At 34.7% G+C, this 18,197-nt stretch overlaps 1 protein-coding gene across 1 annotated transcript; it reads right to left on the bottom strand.

Moving 5' to 3' along the window:
- Positions 1–8,815: 8,815 nt before the first annotated feature.
- LOC138311304 (uncharacterized) lies at positions 8,816–17,670 on the bottom strand. The gene is made up of 3 exons (XM_069252737.1): positions 17,548–17,670; positions 11,015–11,107; positions 8,816–10,165 (listed from the first exon to the last, which is right to left on the bottom strand). Exons 1-3 carry the CDS (start codon positions 17,623–17,625, stop codon positions 10,007–10,009), a joined length of 330 nt encoding a protein of 109 aa, XP_069108838.1. The 5' UTR covers positions 17,626–17,670; the 3' UTR covers positions 8,816–10,006.
- Positions 17,671–18,197: the final 527 nt, after the last annotated feature.

Genomic DNA, 18,197 nt, shown 5'->3' on the forward strand with positions numbered 1-18,197 from the left:
ATATGGTCTGTTGGTGCAAAAAAATGCCATAAAAATCCAATGGCCGCATGTCAAAATGCAAATTATTTCATTTGAATATCGTTCAATATTTACACTATGTCCCCTAGGGGAATATACATATGAAATTTGAGAAAGATCCCTTTTGTAACTTTCTTCAAATAGCAGGTAACAAACTTTAACTATCAAAATCCAAGATGGCTAACTGGCAATTTTTTTTTAAACCGATTCGGTCCCAAAATGCAATATGCACAAAGGGTCCATAGGGGAAAATAATTTAAATTTGATTGATCCCTTTAGTACTTTCAAAATAATAGGTAACAAAAAATCCAAGATGGCCGCCCCAACCATTTGTTGGAAATTCCATATCAATATGCACAACAATGGCCAGGGGAACCTACATATGAAATTTGAAGAAAGATCCCTTCAGTACTTTCTGAGAAATAGCGGTAACAAACTTTAAATAAAATCGTCAAAAAAAATAAAGAAATGGTCGCCAAAAAGCAATATTGTTTGAATCAAAAAATCTAGATCGGTCCAAATGCAATATGCACAAAATAGTTCCTAGGGGAGAACCTACATATGAAATTTGAAAAAAGATCCCTTTAGTTTCTGAAATAAAATAGCAAAATTTAAAAAATAATGATATATTCTAAAAAAAAACATGTATTCGGAGTAGAATGGACGGATTTGTAGTGTTGATACGATTGACCCAAAATGCTGCACAAAGGGTCCTAATGGAACCATAGATTCAAGATGAAAAAACTTTGGAAATTTGGGCAAAAATTTTCAAATGCACAACGAAATGGTTGCCGTGTGTTTTTGTTGACATGTACCATAATGCATATGAATGATACCTAAACTTTTTCCCCTGTCCCTGATAGTGGTAACAAACTTTAATCTAAAAATCCAAACAATTCTGTGGCCATGGTTAAACTATCGCCCTTATCTCCATAGACTTTCCAAAAAAATATGCACATTGTTTAGGGTTATAGGGAACATTCATACTATTTGAAAATTGAACAAAACGATTTCAGTTCTTGCATACGTCAACGAAATTAACGTAACAAACTTTAACTACAAAATCCAAGATGGCCGGCTGTCGGATCTTGTTGACCGATCGTTTTACCAAAATTGCAATTTTATGCACAACTTGGGTCAAGGGAACCTACATATGAAAAAAAAGTTTCCCTTCAATAATTGCTTGTATTTAAATTAAAAAACTTTAACTATCATAAAAATACAAGATGGATCCTGTACCATCTGTTAATCATTATTGGTCCCAAAAATGCGATATGCAAAATTAGGGCCCAAAACCTATTTTTAAATTTGAGAAAGATCCCTTTGCTTTCTTCTTCAAATTAACAAACTTTATTCCTTCGATTCAATGGCCGCCTGTTCGATAATCGGAAAAACATGCAATTTTACACTAAAATAGGTCCGGAATAAAAAATTTTTTTTTTACGTTCGTGATAGAAATCCGTCGGCAAAAATAGCCAAATCAAATTGTTTTTTATTTTTTTTGTATTTGTTCAAAATGAAAAAAAATCCGACAAAAAATCAAATTGGTATGGCCTAACTAAATTTTTTTTTAGAAATATATGCAATGTTTTAAAGTTGATTTACACATGTCATCTTGGAAAATATTAAACCATATTTCAGTTATGTTCACTTAATGAATCAAATGTGTGAAATTTTATACTCATATCATAACATACTTGCGATAGGAATCCACAAAGAAGTCCTCCACGAGCAGAGTCATGAGGCTTGATACAGTCTTCATAGGGAGAGATGACAGGTATTCATATTTAAAAACCTCGTTCTGTGCCTCCACACCATTGTTGCTATTGACAACCAGAGTAAGTTCATCCCCTCGGTATGCCCAGACCCACATCTTCAAATTGATGATCAACTGGAAATAAATTTTAAACAAGAATGATTGTAAAACGCATCATAAAAAAAGAAAAGCAAGTAGAATAACCTACAAGACGCACAGGACATTCATTTCATATGTTCATTTCATTTATATTTGGAAACTATTGCCTTTATATAACCGGGTCATAGAATCAAACAACTAGCATTCCTTAATGTAATGTCTTCAAAATGGAATGGCTTTGCATGTCCTTGTCTAGTGTTACATAGAGGATATTACATGAGGTGTTATTAATTAGAAATGAAAACTGAATTTACTAAATTTAGGTCTATAATTAAAATAGACATAGAAATCTGATGTGACTTTTTCCATATTGCTTCCAGACAATCATGCAAAGTCCATATAAAATTAAATACGTTTAAAAACTTCCCAATGATGTCCATAATAGTGTCATTACAGATGTGTCTTAACGATACTTATGACAGGGTCGTCATAACAAGGCTATAGAAGGGCCCGTATATACGATAAATAACTAATTGAAATGGTAATATAGATTTGTAGATTTGTATTATACTTTACCACCTTGTGTTTGTCATTTGCAAGCCACTGTCCATTGATTTAATTTTTGTAGTTTTTTCTTTGGTTGGGTTTTCCAACCTGGCTTTCCCATGAGAGACGTGTCAAATTTGTTGAAATTCATCTCCATTGAAAGACTCTGGGCAACAGCCTGCAAAATTAGCAAGGTTATGCTCGTTTAAACAACCATTTGTAGTCCTACATGCCGACACATGACATGTCCCAAAATCAGGAATCTGGAATGCCCGTAGTTAATAATTCACAAGCTCAAAGATTTTGATTTAGCCATATTAAACCAATAGGCGTGCAATATTGTAGCCCAACAAGACAGTTAGACAGAAAAATAGTGTCGTCATTAGAGCTACAATTGGTGCCTATTACTTGCGATTGGAGCAAAAGAAATGATTATACAAACCGATGAAACAAACTTGTCAATTTATCATACTTTTTTTGATATCGCTTACCTACTAGTGAATCAAACTGAACTATACAAAGATATCAGAAAAATTCTCATCGATCATTATTTATTTTATATATAAAACATCGTGAATGTCTTTCTCTGAAGGGAAAAGTATAAACGGCAAGTTTTAATTTCACTGTCCATTTTTATGTCTTTTTGAGTCGTACTGTATATATTAAGAAATGTAGTTAATGTTTGTGTTTAGGACAAAAATAATAATATAAATTCATGTAGTATAACGCTTTAAAATAATTGGAAACTTACAAAAAAGTATAGAAAATTGTGCCCTAGTGATTGTCGAAGGCAGTGGCTCACCACTACCGACACCATAGGACCCCATATTGTACCGCCGCCGAAAGGTAAAGTAAGGCCTGGGTACGGATATTCGTACTAAATTAAACCCATGTGGGACTTGAAAAGGGGTCAAGGTCATTCCGTTCAAACAATTTTAGAAGCCCTTTCATACCCAGCATGCAACAGGTCCAAAAATCAGTACCCCTAGAACCTTTCTGTTATTGAGAAGAAGTCTCTTATGCAATGAGTACAGTGGCATTACTACTGACGATGTATGAATAAGATAGTTCATTCTGAAGTCACATAGGGTATATTTTTTGAGTCCTCTGCAAAATTATATTAATGAGTACAATGAGGGGTAAATAACATCGATGAACAGGCCCCAGGATCATGAAAACAGTCTTAGACTTCAGATTTTTGCTTAATGCAATCAAGAATGATGTAACCTTCCAATATATTTTTAACGTATTATTGCTAAAATAAAGTTTGAATGTGGTATAAGTAAATGTACTTTTGAATTATCTTCATTTATGAAAACATGAGGAACTAATATTACATTTAGGAACAATATCTGCTGTCCCGGTAAATGTACCTGCTGAACATCAGCGATGTGTCTAGTGGTCAAATTTAGAAAACCATTATTAGCAGACGTTTCCTTCTTCCAAAAATATATTTGAATGTTAATATATAAGACAATAAACAGATTGCAAACCGCGACCATCCATTTATCTGTCATCCAAAATGGTGATTTCATTCTTACTATATACCTACCATTTTGTAACTGTTCTTTCTTCGGAACACTTCTCCGAGTTTACCCACAAGCACAACATTACATAATTTAGCTCACAATAATGTAGTCACGATATGTAAAGGTCTAGAAAGCGATTTCCGAGAGAAAAATGAACATTGCGGTGGACGGTTAAAGTAAGTGAGCAACACGATGTTTTTATAATGCAGTTTTCCTACAAAGTACGGGTCATGCCAATCTCCAAAGGAGATTCTGTGATGAACACATTTAAGGTTAACTGTTTACCACCACAAGCGTAGAATTGGTGAATTTTGGCTTGGTTTGTTGAGGTGCCCATATAGAGTCCGATACAACATTTCGATTCGACCTGACAGGAATTGTCCTACCTCGCAAATTTTTTCGTAAATTTTCCCAATTCATGCAAGCCATAACATCGTCAATGACATGGCCAATTTTTGTTTCATCAACCACTCAAGTGGAATGATAAAATTATTTTGCCCTTTAAGGTAAGATATCCGTCAATGTTTGTATTGAACCCAGTTGTTAAAATAATCACGGGTGTTAAAAAATAGACTAGGTCTGTTTATCTTCGACCGCACGAGTTCAATACCCTTGATACTATAATATAATATATTATACTCTTCGGTTAAAAATTTTCGGTGCCCATGTCCTAGTGCATAAGATTGTTTCATGATCTTGGAGCCTGATGACCTAAAAACTTACGTTTAGAAGAATTGACGTCTGCTCCTTGCTAGTAACAACTCATGGCTTTGATGCAATCAACCGATCTGAGCCAAACTTGTTTCCCGATGGAAGTCACATAGTGTAGAATTTCGACGCAGCAAATTTATAGTACAATGATGATGGGGAAATATCAGATACAGTTCAAGTTTTGACACGAATATCAGTACAGTGTATGAGTTCAGCAATTCACTAATTCAGCGTATATTGTAACCAGTTAAAGAATGGGTGTTGAGGGATATAGCAAGTTATATAGTAAATTTGTATGGTCGATGTACACTTAGCTTTTCTTAAAACACACAATTTGGAATACAAAACAAATTTCAACATCAAACTGCTTTGCATATAATTCAATTTTTTTCAAGAGCACACTCAATTCCCTCACCCCCATGAAATCGACCAAAGCCAGATTCAAATTCCTATTAATATCAATTCAATTACTAAGCGCAATTATTATAAGATTGTCTTGCAAAGCTCTGGCATCTAATATAGACCCTAGATGCCATAAAGCAAGTTTAGTTTTAATGCTTAAAATAAGAAAGATCACGTACCAGGATGAACACACCTGTGAATAGCAATGGCTTCTACCTCTGAGTGGAGTCTAACAATAAATCCTTTACAGGTTCCACGCTGAGTTGTTTATGCTTTGATGACTTTGCAAAGCTTCAGCAACAAGCTGGAGTCCTCCCTCTCGGTGATAAAAGGACTCCCTCAACACAAAAACCCACCATTGGTCGCACACAAAAGGAAAAACAAATGGCAAAGCATACTTAGGTTGTTTCTGTATGTGGCATCCAGATACACCACTCTTTCCATATCTAGCAAGTAAATTTCTCTGCCATTTAGACTGGTAAATAGACCAGGAAGACTCTTCCTTCATTGACCATAAGCAACCATCATCCTCTTCAGAAGTCGTCATCTATGACAGGGGGACCGCTTTACAATTGAAGATTTACGAAAAGTCTACGAGTCATCAGGGTGGTCTTCTTGCCAGACATGTATTTTCTCGCCAAGTCCTCCTGGTCCTACGTGTCAGACTAGTGTAGTGTTTTAATCGCCTCTGACGGTACAGTTATCTCATGATATCAATTAAGGGGGAGACAATCTAAGGACAATTCAAACAACATGCTCTTCTTGGAATTCGTCTGTGTCCAGTCGGCATTCATATTGGCTTTGAATTGCCCACTGAAACTTAAAGATCTTCAATTCTTAATTCAGATATTCATTATAATGATTCTAACAGCAATGACTTCTGTCACAATTATTTTTAACTGAATAATGTATTTGATAATTGGACCACATCTTTGTGTCAAACATGTTCATTTCAACAAGTTTTATTTTCCCTCCATTTTCACCTGTGCTTTGTTTCATTGACATTCCTTACGTTTAATGTCATTTTCACATTTCCTAACCCATTCCTCCTCATTAGCAAGATCTGACCTACCTCATTTTGGTATCAAAGGATTCTTGTTCGTTATTTTTCCTCCTTCGAATTTTCCACTTCATTTGGCACAAGGAAGCAGCAACTTTCAAGCCTGGACTTGGGGGCGGGGTGGATTTTTGGTCATCAGGTTGCCCCAATGGTAATCCAGGCGGGCTTTTGGTGATGACAGTTCCATTTTATGATTGAAGGACAAAAGTTCTACAGCAATCGCACAGTCAATTCAATGCAGTTGTCCCCAACAGCACAGCACTACCCTTTAAAGTGTCTACGTTAACTATAAGTCGGAAAGGTTGCCGATAATTACGGGGACAAATTACCTATTTTCTGTCTTTCCGTCTAGAAAAGTAATCCCGCCCTATACCAGAACACTCTAGTATTGTACAAAAAAAAAAAAATATTTGATGTATTTTGAAAATGAATATTTTTTTCTTGTAAAAGGAATTCGATTTTACCACTTATCTTCCAACCATCATAGTGTGGAGCGGAATGGATTTGGTTGGGACTGAAGAGGGTTAGGGAGGGGGACAATTAGACACTGCAATATCACTGCAGTTTAATTTCACAATTCAAATATAACTTTTCATTTGAGTTTTAATAGTAAATTTACCTGAATGGAGCTCTGTTCGTCATTAATGGTCACTCTCAAGGAACGTCTGCCATCATTTGTGTCTATCCTGGTGGTTGTCATAATCCTGTAGCTACTATTGGGGAGAAATAGTGAAAACAATCAGTATGGTGGAAAACATATATGCTGATTTAAACCGGAGATTACATTGTTTATTGTAATAGTTCCTATCAAATTTGCAGTAACTATCAAAATATTTGTCTTCCTTTTGAGATTAATATTAACAATAATTGTTAATGGACAAAAGGACTGATAAACGCTTGACCACAGATGAAAAGCAAATTGAACAGAGACTAACTGATGATGGTTTTCAAAACATGCACATTTGCAATAGAACTGAAATTAATTTTACAATTTTGGTAAAGATAGTTTTATAGGGAATATACCTTAATTAAGCTCTGCTAATTACTAATGGTCGCTATCATGGAACGTCTGCTATCGGGTGTCACTGTCACTTTCTTCATGGTATCGCTATCCTGAAAATATGAAAATATTTGAAACAATTATTACATGCTGATTTTTTTATTTACATTTTTATTTACATTTTATTTACATTTTTATTTACATTTTATTTACATTTTTTTTTCATTTTTTTTTGTTTTTGTTTTTTTTTTGGTTTTTTTTTTTTTTTTTTTTTTTTTTTTTTTTCTTTTTTTCATAAAATTTTTTAATACCCCAGAACATTTGAAGACTGCCAAGGTTGGGGCCTTGGGGTCAGCCTTTTTAAATATAAACAGATGTCCCCTCGCAGGGGGGCTTTCATTCATCACACATTGACATTATAGACTTCTCTCTTTCTGTCTTTCTTTCTCTTTCTTTCTTTCTTCTTTCTCTTTCTTCTTTCTCTCTTTCTCTTCTTTCTTTCTTTCTTTCTTTCTTTCTTTCTTTCTTTCTTTCTCTCTTTCTTTCTCTTTCTTTCTATAAACAGATGTCCCCTCGCAGGGGGGCTTTCATTCATCACACATTGACATAAGAGACATTCTCTCTTTCTGTCTTTCTTTCTCTTTCTTCTTTCTTTCTTCTTTCTCTCTTTCTTACTACCTCTTTCTCTCTTTCATTCTTTCTCTCTTTCTTTCTTTCTTTCTTTCTCTCTTTCTTTCTTTCTCTTTCTTTCTATAAACAGATGTCCCCTCACAGGGGGGCTTTCATTCAACACACATTGACATTAGAGACTTTCTTTCTTTCTTTCTTTCTTTCTTTCTTTCCTCTTTCTCTCTTTCTTTCTTCCTCTTTCTATCTTTCTTTTCTTTCTTTCTTTCTTTCTTTCTTTCTTTCTGTTTTCTTTCTTGTTTCTTTCTTCTTTCTTTCTCTTTCTTTCTCTTTTTCTTTCTTTCTTTCTTTCTTTCTTCTTCTTTCTATCTTTTCATTTTCTTTCTTGTTTCTTTCTTCTTTCTTTCACTTTTTCTCTTTCTTACTTTCTTTCTTTCTTTCATCATGTATTTAAATACATGCTGCACTTTTATACTTCCTTTCACTCCTTTTTTACATACAATTTAATTCTACAACTTCCGTCTCTTCCTGTCGTCCTGGATTTAGATGGCATGTGGTGGAATTGGGAGGCTGAGCGAGGCGGGGCGGGACGGGTAATTATTTAAGGATAACACATTTCCTTAAATGGGGCAGAGCAGGGTGGGGCGGGGAATGCGGGGAATTATCTAAGGATATCACATTTCCTTAAATGGGGCGGGGCAGGGTGGGGCGGGGAATGCCGGTAATTATCTAAGGATATCACATTTCCTTAACTGGGGTGGGGCAGGGCGGGCGGGGCGGATAATTATTTAAGGATATCACATTTCCTTAAATGGGGCGGGGCAGGGTGGGGATATAATTATTTAAGGATATCACATTTCCTTAAATGGGGGGGCGGGGCGGGGGGGTGGGGCGGTTAATTATTTAAGGATATCACATTTCCTTAAATGGGGGGGTGGGGCGGGGCGGGGCGGGGCGGGCGGGGTGGGGCAGGGTGGGGTGGGGCGGTTAATTATTTAAGGAAATCACATTTCCTTAAATGGGGCTGGCGGGGCGGGGTGGGGCAGATTATTATTTAAGGATATCACAATACCGGGGCGGGGCGAGGCGGGGTGGGGCATATAATTATTTAAGGATATCACAATACCTTAAGTGGGGTGGGGAGGGGGCGGGGCGAGGCAGGGGGTTGGAAGGGCAAATGAAACATTCATTGTATTTTAAATGACCACCATTTTAGTAGCAAACTTTGAACTTCTTCTCAAGTTCTATCAATACAATTAAGCTAAAATATGTCTGAAATAATCCTGACATGGTCCCAACCAAGTGTTCTTAAAAACACATTTTGAATTTCAAGGATGGGCGCAAAAGTCACCATTTTGAAAAACTTTTTATTTATATCTTTCCCATGTTACTGGTGCCGAGATTGGCCGATGACCATTAATTAGGTTCCATTCAATTTTGGGGTAGTTGCCAGGTTCTGACCTCTGGTCAGCGATTTCTTTCCACCTTTGACCCTGGCATGTACATAAATGACCCTGGCTGTTAATAAGACATAAAACTAATCGAATCAATTCTTTACACTGTTTTTGAACACGTCAACTGTGAGTGTACACAAAGTAGTTGTTAGAATGTTGAAGATAAATATGTGCTGTGTTTGTGCTAGGGTAATGTGAGTATTGTTAGTGAGAGGGACAAAAAAAAAAAACCTATTGACTACTTTCTGTACACTTCAGTTGAGTCAAAATTTTAGCATTGAACACAAGTTGTACTGGGAACCATTGCATACACAATGTATGTACCTTAAATAACACCACAGTTGTATTACTGCATGTGTTCATTGTCCCTCAAAACCTTAAGTACCAATTTTTTGTCTTTTTTCAGCAACGTACATGTATAAATTACAACCAATCAGAGGCCTCCGTATATCACATTGGCGGCCGATCTATCCGAAAATATGGTCATGCTGTTCGGCATCCCTTTAATCCCCATTTACCAATTTATACCAGAAAGTGGACCCTGGCAGCCATCTTGGAATTCCTATCTCGATAAACCCTTTATGCACACTCCCTTGAGTATGCCTGTCAAGTTTCAAGTTTCTGGATAATCACTCCAAATCCTTACAGATAATGTTTACCTCAAACAACCTCATAGTTGTATCACTGCATGTGTCAAAGAGTGTACATTTTTGGGCGAGGGATTGGGGTTGGGACGATTATTGAGGGGTTACCACATCCTCAAGCAACATCAGTCCATGGACTTAACAAGGATATTACAGTACATCACATTACGTAATCCTTGTGCCAGGCTGGTGCCCTCCTCACACGGCCAGACCTACGGACGGACACAGGGGCTGGAGTGGGTGGTGTAGCTGGCTCATCGTCTGCAAGGCTAGGGCTATCCTCTCCTCTGCAGTCAAACGAAGCGGTGAAGTACACAACCTGCATTTCAGTAAACAAATAAAGGTGCATAATACACAATATCTGGTAGAATCTGGCCTAAGCAATGATCAGATATGTTTATGTGCACATGGTTACTGATATCACTATTTGAATATGTAGACATGAAGGATAGGGAAGGCAAAACAAATTATTTTTATTTATTTGCATATCCCATTTTATAACAATACAGATATTTTGTGATCCCGAGTATAGAATATCCCTATTCTTCATGTATCCCTACAGTACACTGTATATGAAAAGGTATCATTTCTATTGTACCTCGATTGGTGATATTTTTACAGTACATAAATATTATGACATTTTCTAAGAAAACCACGACTCAAAACAAATTCTCCAAACATGAAAATTTTGTTATGTTTTAAACATGAATCCAACTGATTGTCTACTTTACAGTAATATCAGATTGGTGTCAAATAAATCTAATTAAAATACAGATCCTTATAATCACTCCGTTACATAGCAATAGAGAAAATTCACTTCCCAGATTCTGGAAGCAGCAATTTGACTGGACAATTTGAATGGTTACCAGAACGTGACCCCTAATGGGATGTTGTCAGATCCTTATCGAATGGAGTGATACATGTAATAAGGATATGTATTTTAATCGTATTGGTCTGAAATTGGAGTTCTAATTGCACAGAGAAAACTATATATGTTAATGTACGTATGTGTACCCAGCCTGACCACATGATACATGATGTATGCTTTAAGATGACACCATTATCTGTCTAGAAGTCTTTCGAGCTAAAATATTACTGTTAACAGAGAACTTTTTTCACAGTAGAGAATAACATATTCTACACTTAGCGTTAAAATGTAACATCTTACCACGGCCTCCGACAGAGACAGACGTTGGCTTACCGCAACAGCAAGCGACGTTGCTGCTCGGCTCACCAGGCTCAGGCCACGGAAGGACACAGCCTACAAGAACAAGAGCAACAGAAGTTCAGTAATCAAATAAACAACACACAATATTCTGCAATTATTTAAGTAAGAATCTGGTCGAACGAATTGATCAGGTATGTTCATGTGGATAAGATTAATTGATATCAGTAAAAGAAGACTAAGTGAATAGAGAAGTTGGTCATAATCTACCTTAGGGTCATATTTTAAATGTTTACATTATCATGAATTATATTTTGTGATCCAGAGGGTAGAATGTCACTATCATTCATATACACAGTAGCTCGAGATACTCTGGCCCTGACACCAGACTTAGACATTATGACAGATAGATGTCTGGTTTAGGGCCAGAGCGCACTGCTATATCAAAACGTGGAATAAGCCGACACTGTTTGGTATCGGGCCAGGTCATCCCCGATTCAGACTGACCACCGAGAAGCACCACTAACCTTAGTCTATTCAACAAATGAATAATTTATCTACCCAAATACAGTAATCCGTCGAGATTAAAGGCGATAGACAAAATGGCAACAACAACAAGGGAAATTTAAAGTTTCAGAAAAGAAACTTAACTGTATTGACACAAAAGAATGTGCATGTGTTATAAAATGGATGGATACGAGTAGATAAATTATTCATTTCAAAGATCAGAGCCAAAATTTATACAAGTTCTGTTCCACTTCCCCCAAGGATGTTTGTGGCATAATTTGGTTACAATCCATGCACAACTCTAGGCCAAGTAGCGATTTATAGGATTTACCTTTATTTACAAGTTCTGTTCCCCTTCCCCCAAGGATGTTTGTGGCCAAATTTGGTTACAATCAATGTAGAACTGCATGACTAGTAGCGATTTAAAGGAAATGTTGACGGACGGATGACGGACGCCGCGCCATGACATAAAGCTTCGGGCCAGTTATATGTTATATGATTATATGCATTAATATTTAAATATCTCTATTTAATTAAAGAAATCTCTAATTAAAATATCTTTATTCAATAAGATATCTGTAATTTAAATAAAGATATCCCTATTTTAAATAAAGATGTGTAATTTGATTAAATACAGATATCTCTTTTTCTACTGAAAATAGATATCTTCTTTTAAATCACAGATATCTATTTCAAATTCTTGTCCAATCAAAAATAGAATTTTCAATAAAAATTAAAATATAGATATCTTTAATTGAATTAGAGAATATTTGAAATACAGGACTATCTCAATTTGAATTTAAGACATCTGTATTTGAGTCATTCTCAGAAAAGTTCCAAATTGCTGTCTTTTCTATATATTGACAATAATTGTCATTTTAGAAATATTTTAATAGGAAAAGATTTATGTATGAGGCTTAAAACTGACTTTACCAAGAAACTTTTAATGCACTTTGTTTTGAAAATAACAATTATGTTGAAGTTTTTTTTTCAATTCAAAGTAGGTCAACCACAGGAAATGGGCTTGTCACCAGAGAAATTACCCAAATTCATACTTAAACCTGGCAATGCAAGTTAAAAAGTATGCATTTGGAATTTAAGAAAAACAATGATTTTTTTTTTTTAAATTGCTTCTGAGACATTCCCCAGCTATGACAGTGTCATATCCAAGGAAGTGGCAGCCATTTTTCTTTTTGCTCTGCTTAGTTACCTTCACTGGCCAACCCCCTATATAAAGCACGGAACTTAATAAACGTGCGTCATTCCAAACAATTAGCTTGTCTCGGATACACATGCAACGATATGTTGTATTTAAAGGAACTACTAGTTAGTTCAAATTAAGATGTTACAGTTTATACTATGATGAAGAGTAGAAATGAAAATCTTTAAAAATTGAAAACTTCTGTGGTGTTTATATTGTATACTGTCCTTGGTGTTACGTATACCAAATAGTGATAAAATAGTAACACCACTGACAAATTTTGGTAATACCACAGAAATAAAAGAGTCACACAAGAAGAAATTTAACACACATTTTCATTTAATTGTTATAATATTTGATGTATATATCTTCATAGATAAAATACATTTCAAAATAATGAATCACAACTACAATCGGCAACAGTACCACCATATTTAGTCTTGGTAACAGTATGGACAAACATAGTAACACCACAGACAAGGACAAAGAAATACTGCTATTTTACTCCTTTTGTAACATTAGATATATTTCAAACTCTTTGAAATCATAGTATTTAATTGCACTGGTAGAACTTGAGAAGAAGTTCAAAATGTGTTTTCAAGATGGCGGCTGTGGTGGCCATCTTGGAATTTGAAAAAAAAAATTCAAATTATTGAAAGACCAAAATAAAATCTTTGTCTCAAAAGACTTATGTTTTAGAATCATTTTATGTAATAAGTACCTGTATGCTATAAAAGTACAAGTATGTTGACTGCTGAGATCTATTATTTGTCAACTGATTACGGAGTATGCATATTAAAGTAATATAATTTATCATGAGCTATTACTTTGACTAATTAGTTTAAAATGAAATGAACAGTTATTAATTACATTAATAGATTTTAAAACAGGATATTATGGTATTTAAGTATGGTAACACTATGGACATTTGACCTTGACATGTGATCTAAATATAATATATGTTTCTGTCATAATTGGGAGCTTATCAATAATTACCAATATTGTTTTTGATATCTACAATGATCTTTCTCTAAGTTTCTGAATTAAAATTATCCATTTATGGAGGTGAGTTTTTCAGTTTTCTTTATGTTGGATTTGGAACATTTCTGATAATGACTCATTTTCACGTGCTCTGTGCGAAGATTAATATTGAAACACAAAGCAACAAGATCTAATTGTGACGGGTGCTGTCACAAATAGTTCCTCCAATCTCCACAGAGCCTAATTTGACAAGTAAGAGTGACCTCCCCTGAATGATGATGTGAAATTGTTTTACCGATAAATACATTTTATTTTGCAGAAATAGATATAGTGTTATATCGTTGGAAAACAATATCATTTATATCAGAAAAAATACAACAAAAATAAAAGTGGACCTAAAATGGTTCCCAGCTGAACTCCAAGAACAAGGAAGTAATATTTTTTTTTGAATAATTATGGTATTTTTCACATTAAAAATTTAGAATCTGATTTAAACTACATATTGAAACCAATTCCAGGCAAATCGGACAAGTGGTTAAATATATATAAGCAGTTCAAATCTGAAAAATGAAAGGCTGTGGTGGCCATCTTGGATTCTGGTCAGAAAAAATGAAACCAGTCGACACATCTGCAGGTCACTAGAAATAACCTCGTAAGTGATCTGACATATAGTTTTCGAGAAAATGGTCGGACAAAGTCGCGACGAAAAAAGAAGAACCAGAAAAATAAGAAGAAGAATTTAAAAGAATAATAATAACAAGATCTAATTGTGACGGGTGCCATCACATAAAGTTCACAAAAGGGAGAATCAAGGGAGTTTTTCCAATTTGATGTTTAAATACAGATATTTTAATTTCGTGTCAAATAGAGATATCTGTATGTAAAATAAGAATATCTGTATTGCTACAAAAATTAGAGATATCTTTAATTGAAATTAGAGATATCTGTTTTTTTAATAAAAGATATCTCTATTTTGTGTTTAATTAGACACATCATGATTTTTAAATAGAAATATCTGTAATTCAAATACAAATTTATATCTCTTATTCAATTAAAGATATCTTTATTTAAATTAAAGATATCTCAAGTATCATTGATAGTACGTAATGACAGAATATATATATAGCAATAGTGGATTTTTATAGGCAAAGGGAGATCACTCTCAAGTTGTTACTTAAGGTTTTTATTACTTTCTGATAAACCAATGTGGCCTAGAAAGTATTTAATGATGTTCATGTTGCACGTACCAAACATTTGCTAAATAAATGTATTAAAGCTAAATTATGAAATAATACTGATAATAAAACTTTATCACAATATAAACAAAATGAAAAGTTTGAAAATGCGACTTAATTATTTATTTATTTATTTAATTAATTAAATTTGTTTTCATTTTGTTGATAATCAACAAAATGAAAAGTTTGAAAATATGACTTAATTATTCATTTATATATTTAATTAATTAAATTGGTTTTAGTTAACTTTCCCTAGATATAATTATTCATTTCACAGATAGAGTCTGCAGTATATGATAACAGTAGGTAGCTTCTTAATAGAGGTAATTATCAACACACTCGCTGGTTTTGTCCTGAGCAATTAACCAAATACAATCTAGACTCTAGACTACATGTAACTACCAGAAATTCAAAGGTGAGAATCACAGGTAGCTGACCATTACCTGTATGTTTTGTGTGTTAATCACCTATCTAGGTTTAGTGCACTACTAGTTTACCTGTAGTTTAAATGTTGTGTACTACTAGTGCACTAAGGGTAAAGGTTAGCTTACATTCATATACACTGTAGTTTATTGTCTTAAGATAAGTAAAAATGGATTAGGCACAAGTTATTTTAACTTATGTGAAGCCTTCTTCAATCAACATTAAATACAAGTGATGGCATACATGTATACATTGTATAAGTTGAATTTAGCATATTATTTACATAATTACAAGATATACAATTATTATGGTTAAACAATTCTACTGGGCTTTGTAAATGACTGCACAAATTCAAATAAATAACAATTTATTTCCAAAGTCAAGTTTTCATTTCCATAAAGTAACAAATATAATTTACTTCTATGTTTAGGTCATTAAACACTTGGACCATATCAGCATGGACAGTAGTATAATTCTGACATTCAAGAAAGAAATGGTTAGCTACAGCTGTGTTGCTACAATTAAAACACAAGTACAGTCTAGTGTCAAATTTACACTAAAGAGATGTCGTTTAAAAGAAGAAAACGGTAGTGATTTAACATTATCATCTGAGTTGATTAAAGGTGGATTTTATTGTAGTAGAAGGTCGATAATTTTGGAATTGAAAAGTTGTCCTTATTTTTATAGTGTAAAGATTATCAGCTGGTCGACTGAATTACCATATATGGAAGAGACAAAAATCCTATACGAGTTATCCCCCTTAATTGTAGTCAGATCTAAGAAAAGTGTTATTTTATGAATGGGATTCGTTTACTACCCATAGCAACGTGTAGTAATTTCAGGAGGAGCTCTTTAATGAAAACCAGTTTGTAAATCTAAAGGAAATCAACCTTGTGTATTAATTTTTACATAAAGGTACCGAAACGACTTTTTTATGTGTCCCGAAACGACCGTACAATGTACCGGAACGTGACCGAAACTTTCACCGCACGTCGTTTTCGGGAAATGTGGCGTCTATAGAGATACTAGCCAACAGTACTTATATTATGACAGGGAAATTACCTAAAGATGATTCGTCTGTTTTGACCTTCGATGAAGGTTAGGTTAGTCCGCTAAACCTACCTACAGTATATTATTAGGCCTTTGTTTTAAATTGCCTAATTTATATATTAGGCAAATCTTTTTTAAAAGCCTATAATGATATAGGCAGGTTTAGCGGGCTAGGTTAAAGGGATGAAACTATTGATACTATGGCGACAAAAAGCCTAAAAAATCAGAAAATACACAAGTCCTCAATGTTTAGTACACATGCACTTATAAGTGTCATTATGCATATGCACTAAAGCATTAAAAGCAATTATTACAATAAGCCTTCATTGGAGACATCCGAATCATTTGATAACTTGATGTAACCCTTCATCCAAACATGCTACCAATTTATCTGATTAGAGTAACCTGAAATTCTGGGATTTCCAACCCCAGAAAGATATTTTTATCAACTCCATTTTTTTCAATCTTTGTCCGCGTGTTTATTTAAGGAACAGATTTTTATTTTGTTGATGTTATGAGGGTATAATGATAATGGAGCACGTGTAAATTATGTAACCCCGGCGAAGCCGCGTTACGCAAAATTTACACAGGTTCCATTATCATTATACCCTCATAATTACAGTTTTTTCACGCAAATAAATATTATTTATTCTCGCGACAGTTGCATATATCTTAATAAAATACCCATATTTCTTCTCTCTCGTCATCGTCAACGAATTCGATTGAACAAATGATTGGAATCGAGTCATTCATATGTTCCCGCCAAAAGTGGGGGTCATGATCATGACCGACGTTGCTACGCCAGCGACTATTCCCGTAACAATAGAATCGCCGCACGTGTTGTTCTATCATTATGCGCTGATAATGATAATACTAGTAAGCATGGTTATCGAGTCCATGTCAGTGCAAACTAAATATCAGAGAGCAACAAGACAACTTTGAACTTAGAATGGATCTAGATTTAGACCCCTACAATGGCCCCGTATCCCTAATGAACGTCTTAATATAGTTTCAGGACTCTCGTCTTTACTATAAAATATAACTATGTCATGTTATTGGAGGAAACTTTATCAGTTGTAAGAACTTGTGGCTAATCCCATGATTTTCTTGTTCAGACAATAAAAACTTAGGTTACATACCTTTCCGCGAACAAAAGCCTTGCTTATGCTCTGGAAAATCAATTCCATGGCGATGAAAAGGGCGGTGAAAGACTCCATATCTCGGATCGATGCAAAATGCGTGCGTATTGGTCAAAAGTATCTCTGAGAATGGGCAGAGATTTGAATTGAAATCAATGATATTCCTTTCTGTCACGTGACCAGCATAATAGTGTAAGGGCACATATCGGCTACTGAACAGTGATTCACCCCACCACTTTACGCTCGTATGAAGTCTACTTACATTTATATCACAGGAGATCTGGAGAATTAGTTACAGATCTTTATAATCATGAGACCCACCAGAATGCCCTAAGACCATTTTTAGACGTTTTTTAGAGGTAGTTACATGTACAGTATAATTTTCAATCGTGTTATTTATCTAGGACTAAAAAATGTGTCTTAAGGACACATCAGGTGGGGTCCATTGAGTATAATAATCTGTATTCTAAACTCGAGATACCTCGCCTGGTACGTTAGGGACTCATCCAATATCTAAACTAATCTACATTGTTTCAGGAACAGACATTACGATGGTGGTGTACCACTAAAGTCAATTTTAAAGTAACCCCTAGTATCGAGATGGAGGGCACTAGGCTAATCTAAATATATTTAAACGGTCGATAACGATC

This window comes from Argopecten irradians, unplaced genomic scaffold (genome assembly GCF_041381155.1).
Source record: "Argopecten irradians isolate NY unplaced genomic scaffold, Ai_NY scaffold_0017, whole genome shotgun sequence".
Lineage (NCBI taxonomy): Eukaryota > Metazoa > Mollusca > Bivalvia > Pectinida > Pectinidae > Argopecten > Argopecten irradians.

Coding starts and splice junctions, on each gene's coding strand:
- LOC138311304 (XM_069252737.1), bottom strand. CDS start 17,625: ATGGAGTCTTTCACCGCCCTTTTCATCGCCATGGAATTGATTTTCCAG. Junction 11,108..17,547: donor AGGCTTTTGTTCGCGGAAAG/GTATGTAACCTA, acceptor TTGTTCTTGTAG/GCTGTGTCCTTCCGTGGCCT. Junction 10,166..11,014: donor TGTCTCTGTCGGAGGCCGTG/GTAAGATGTTAC, acceptor ACTGAAATGCAG/GTTGTGTACTTCACCGCTTC.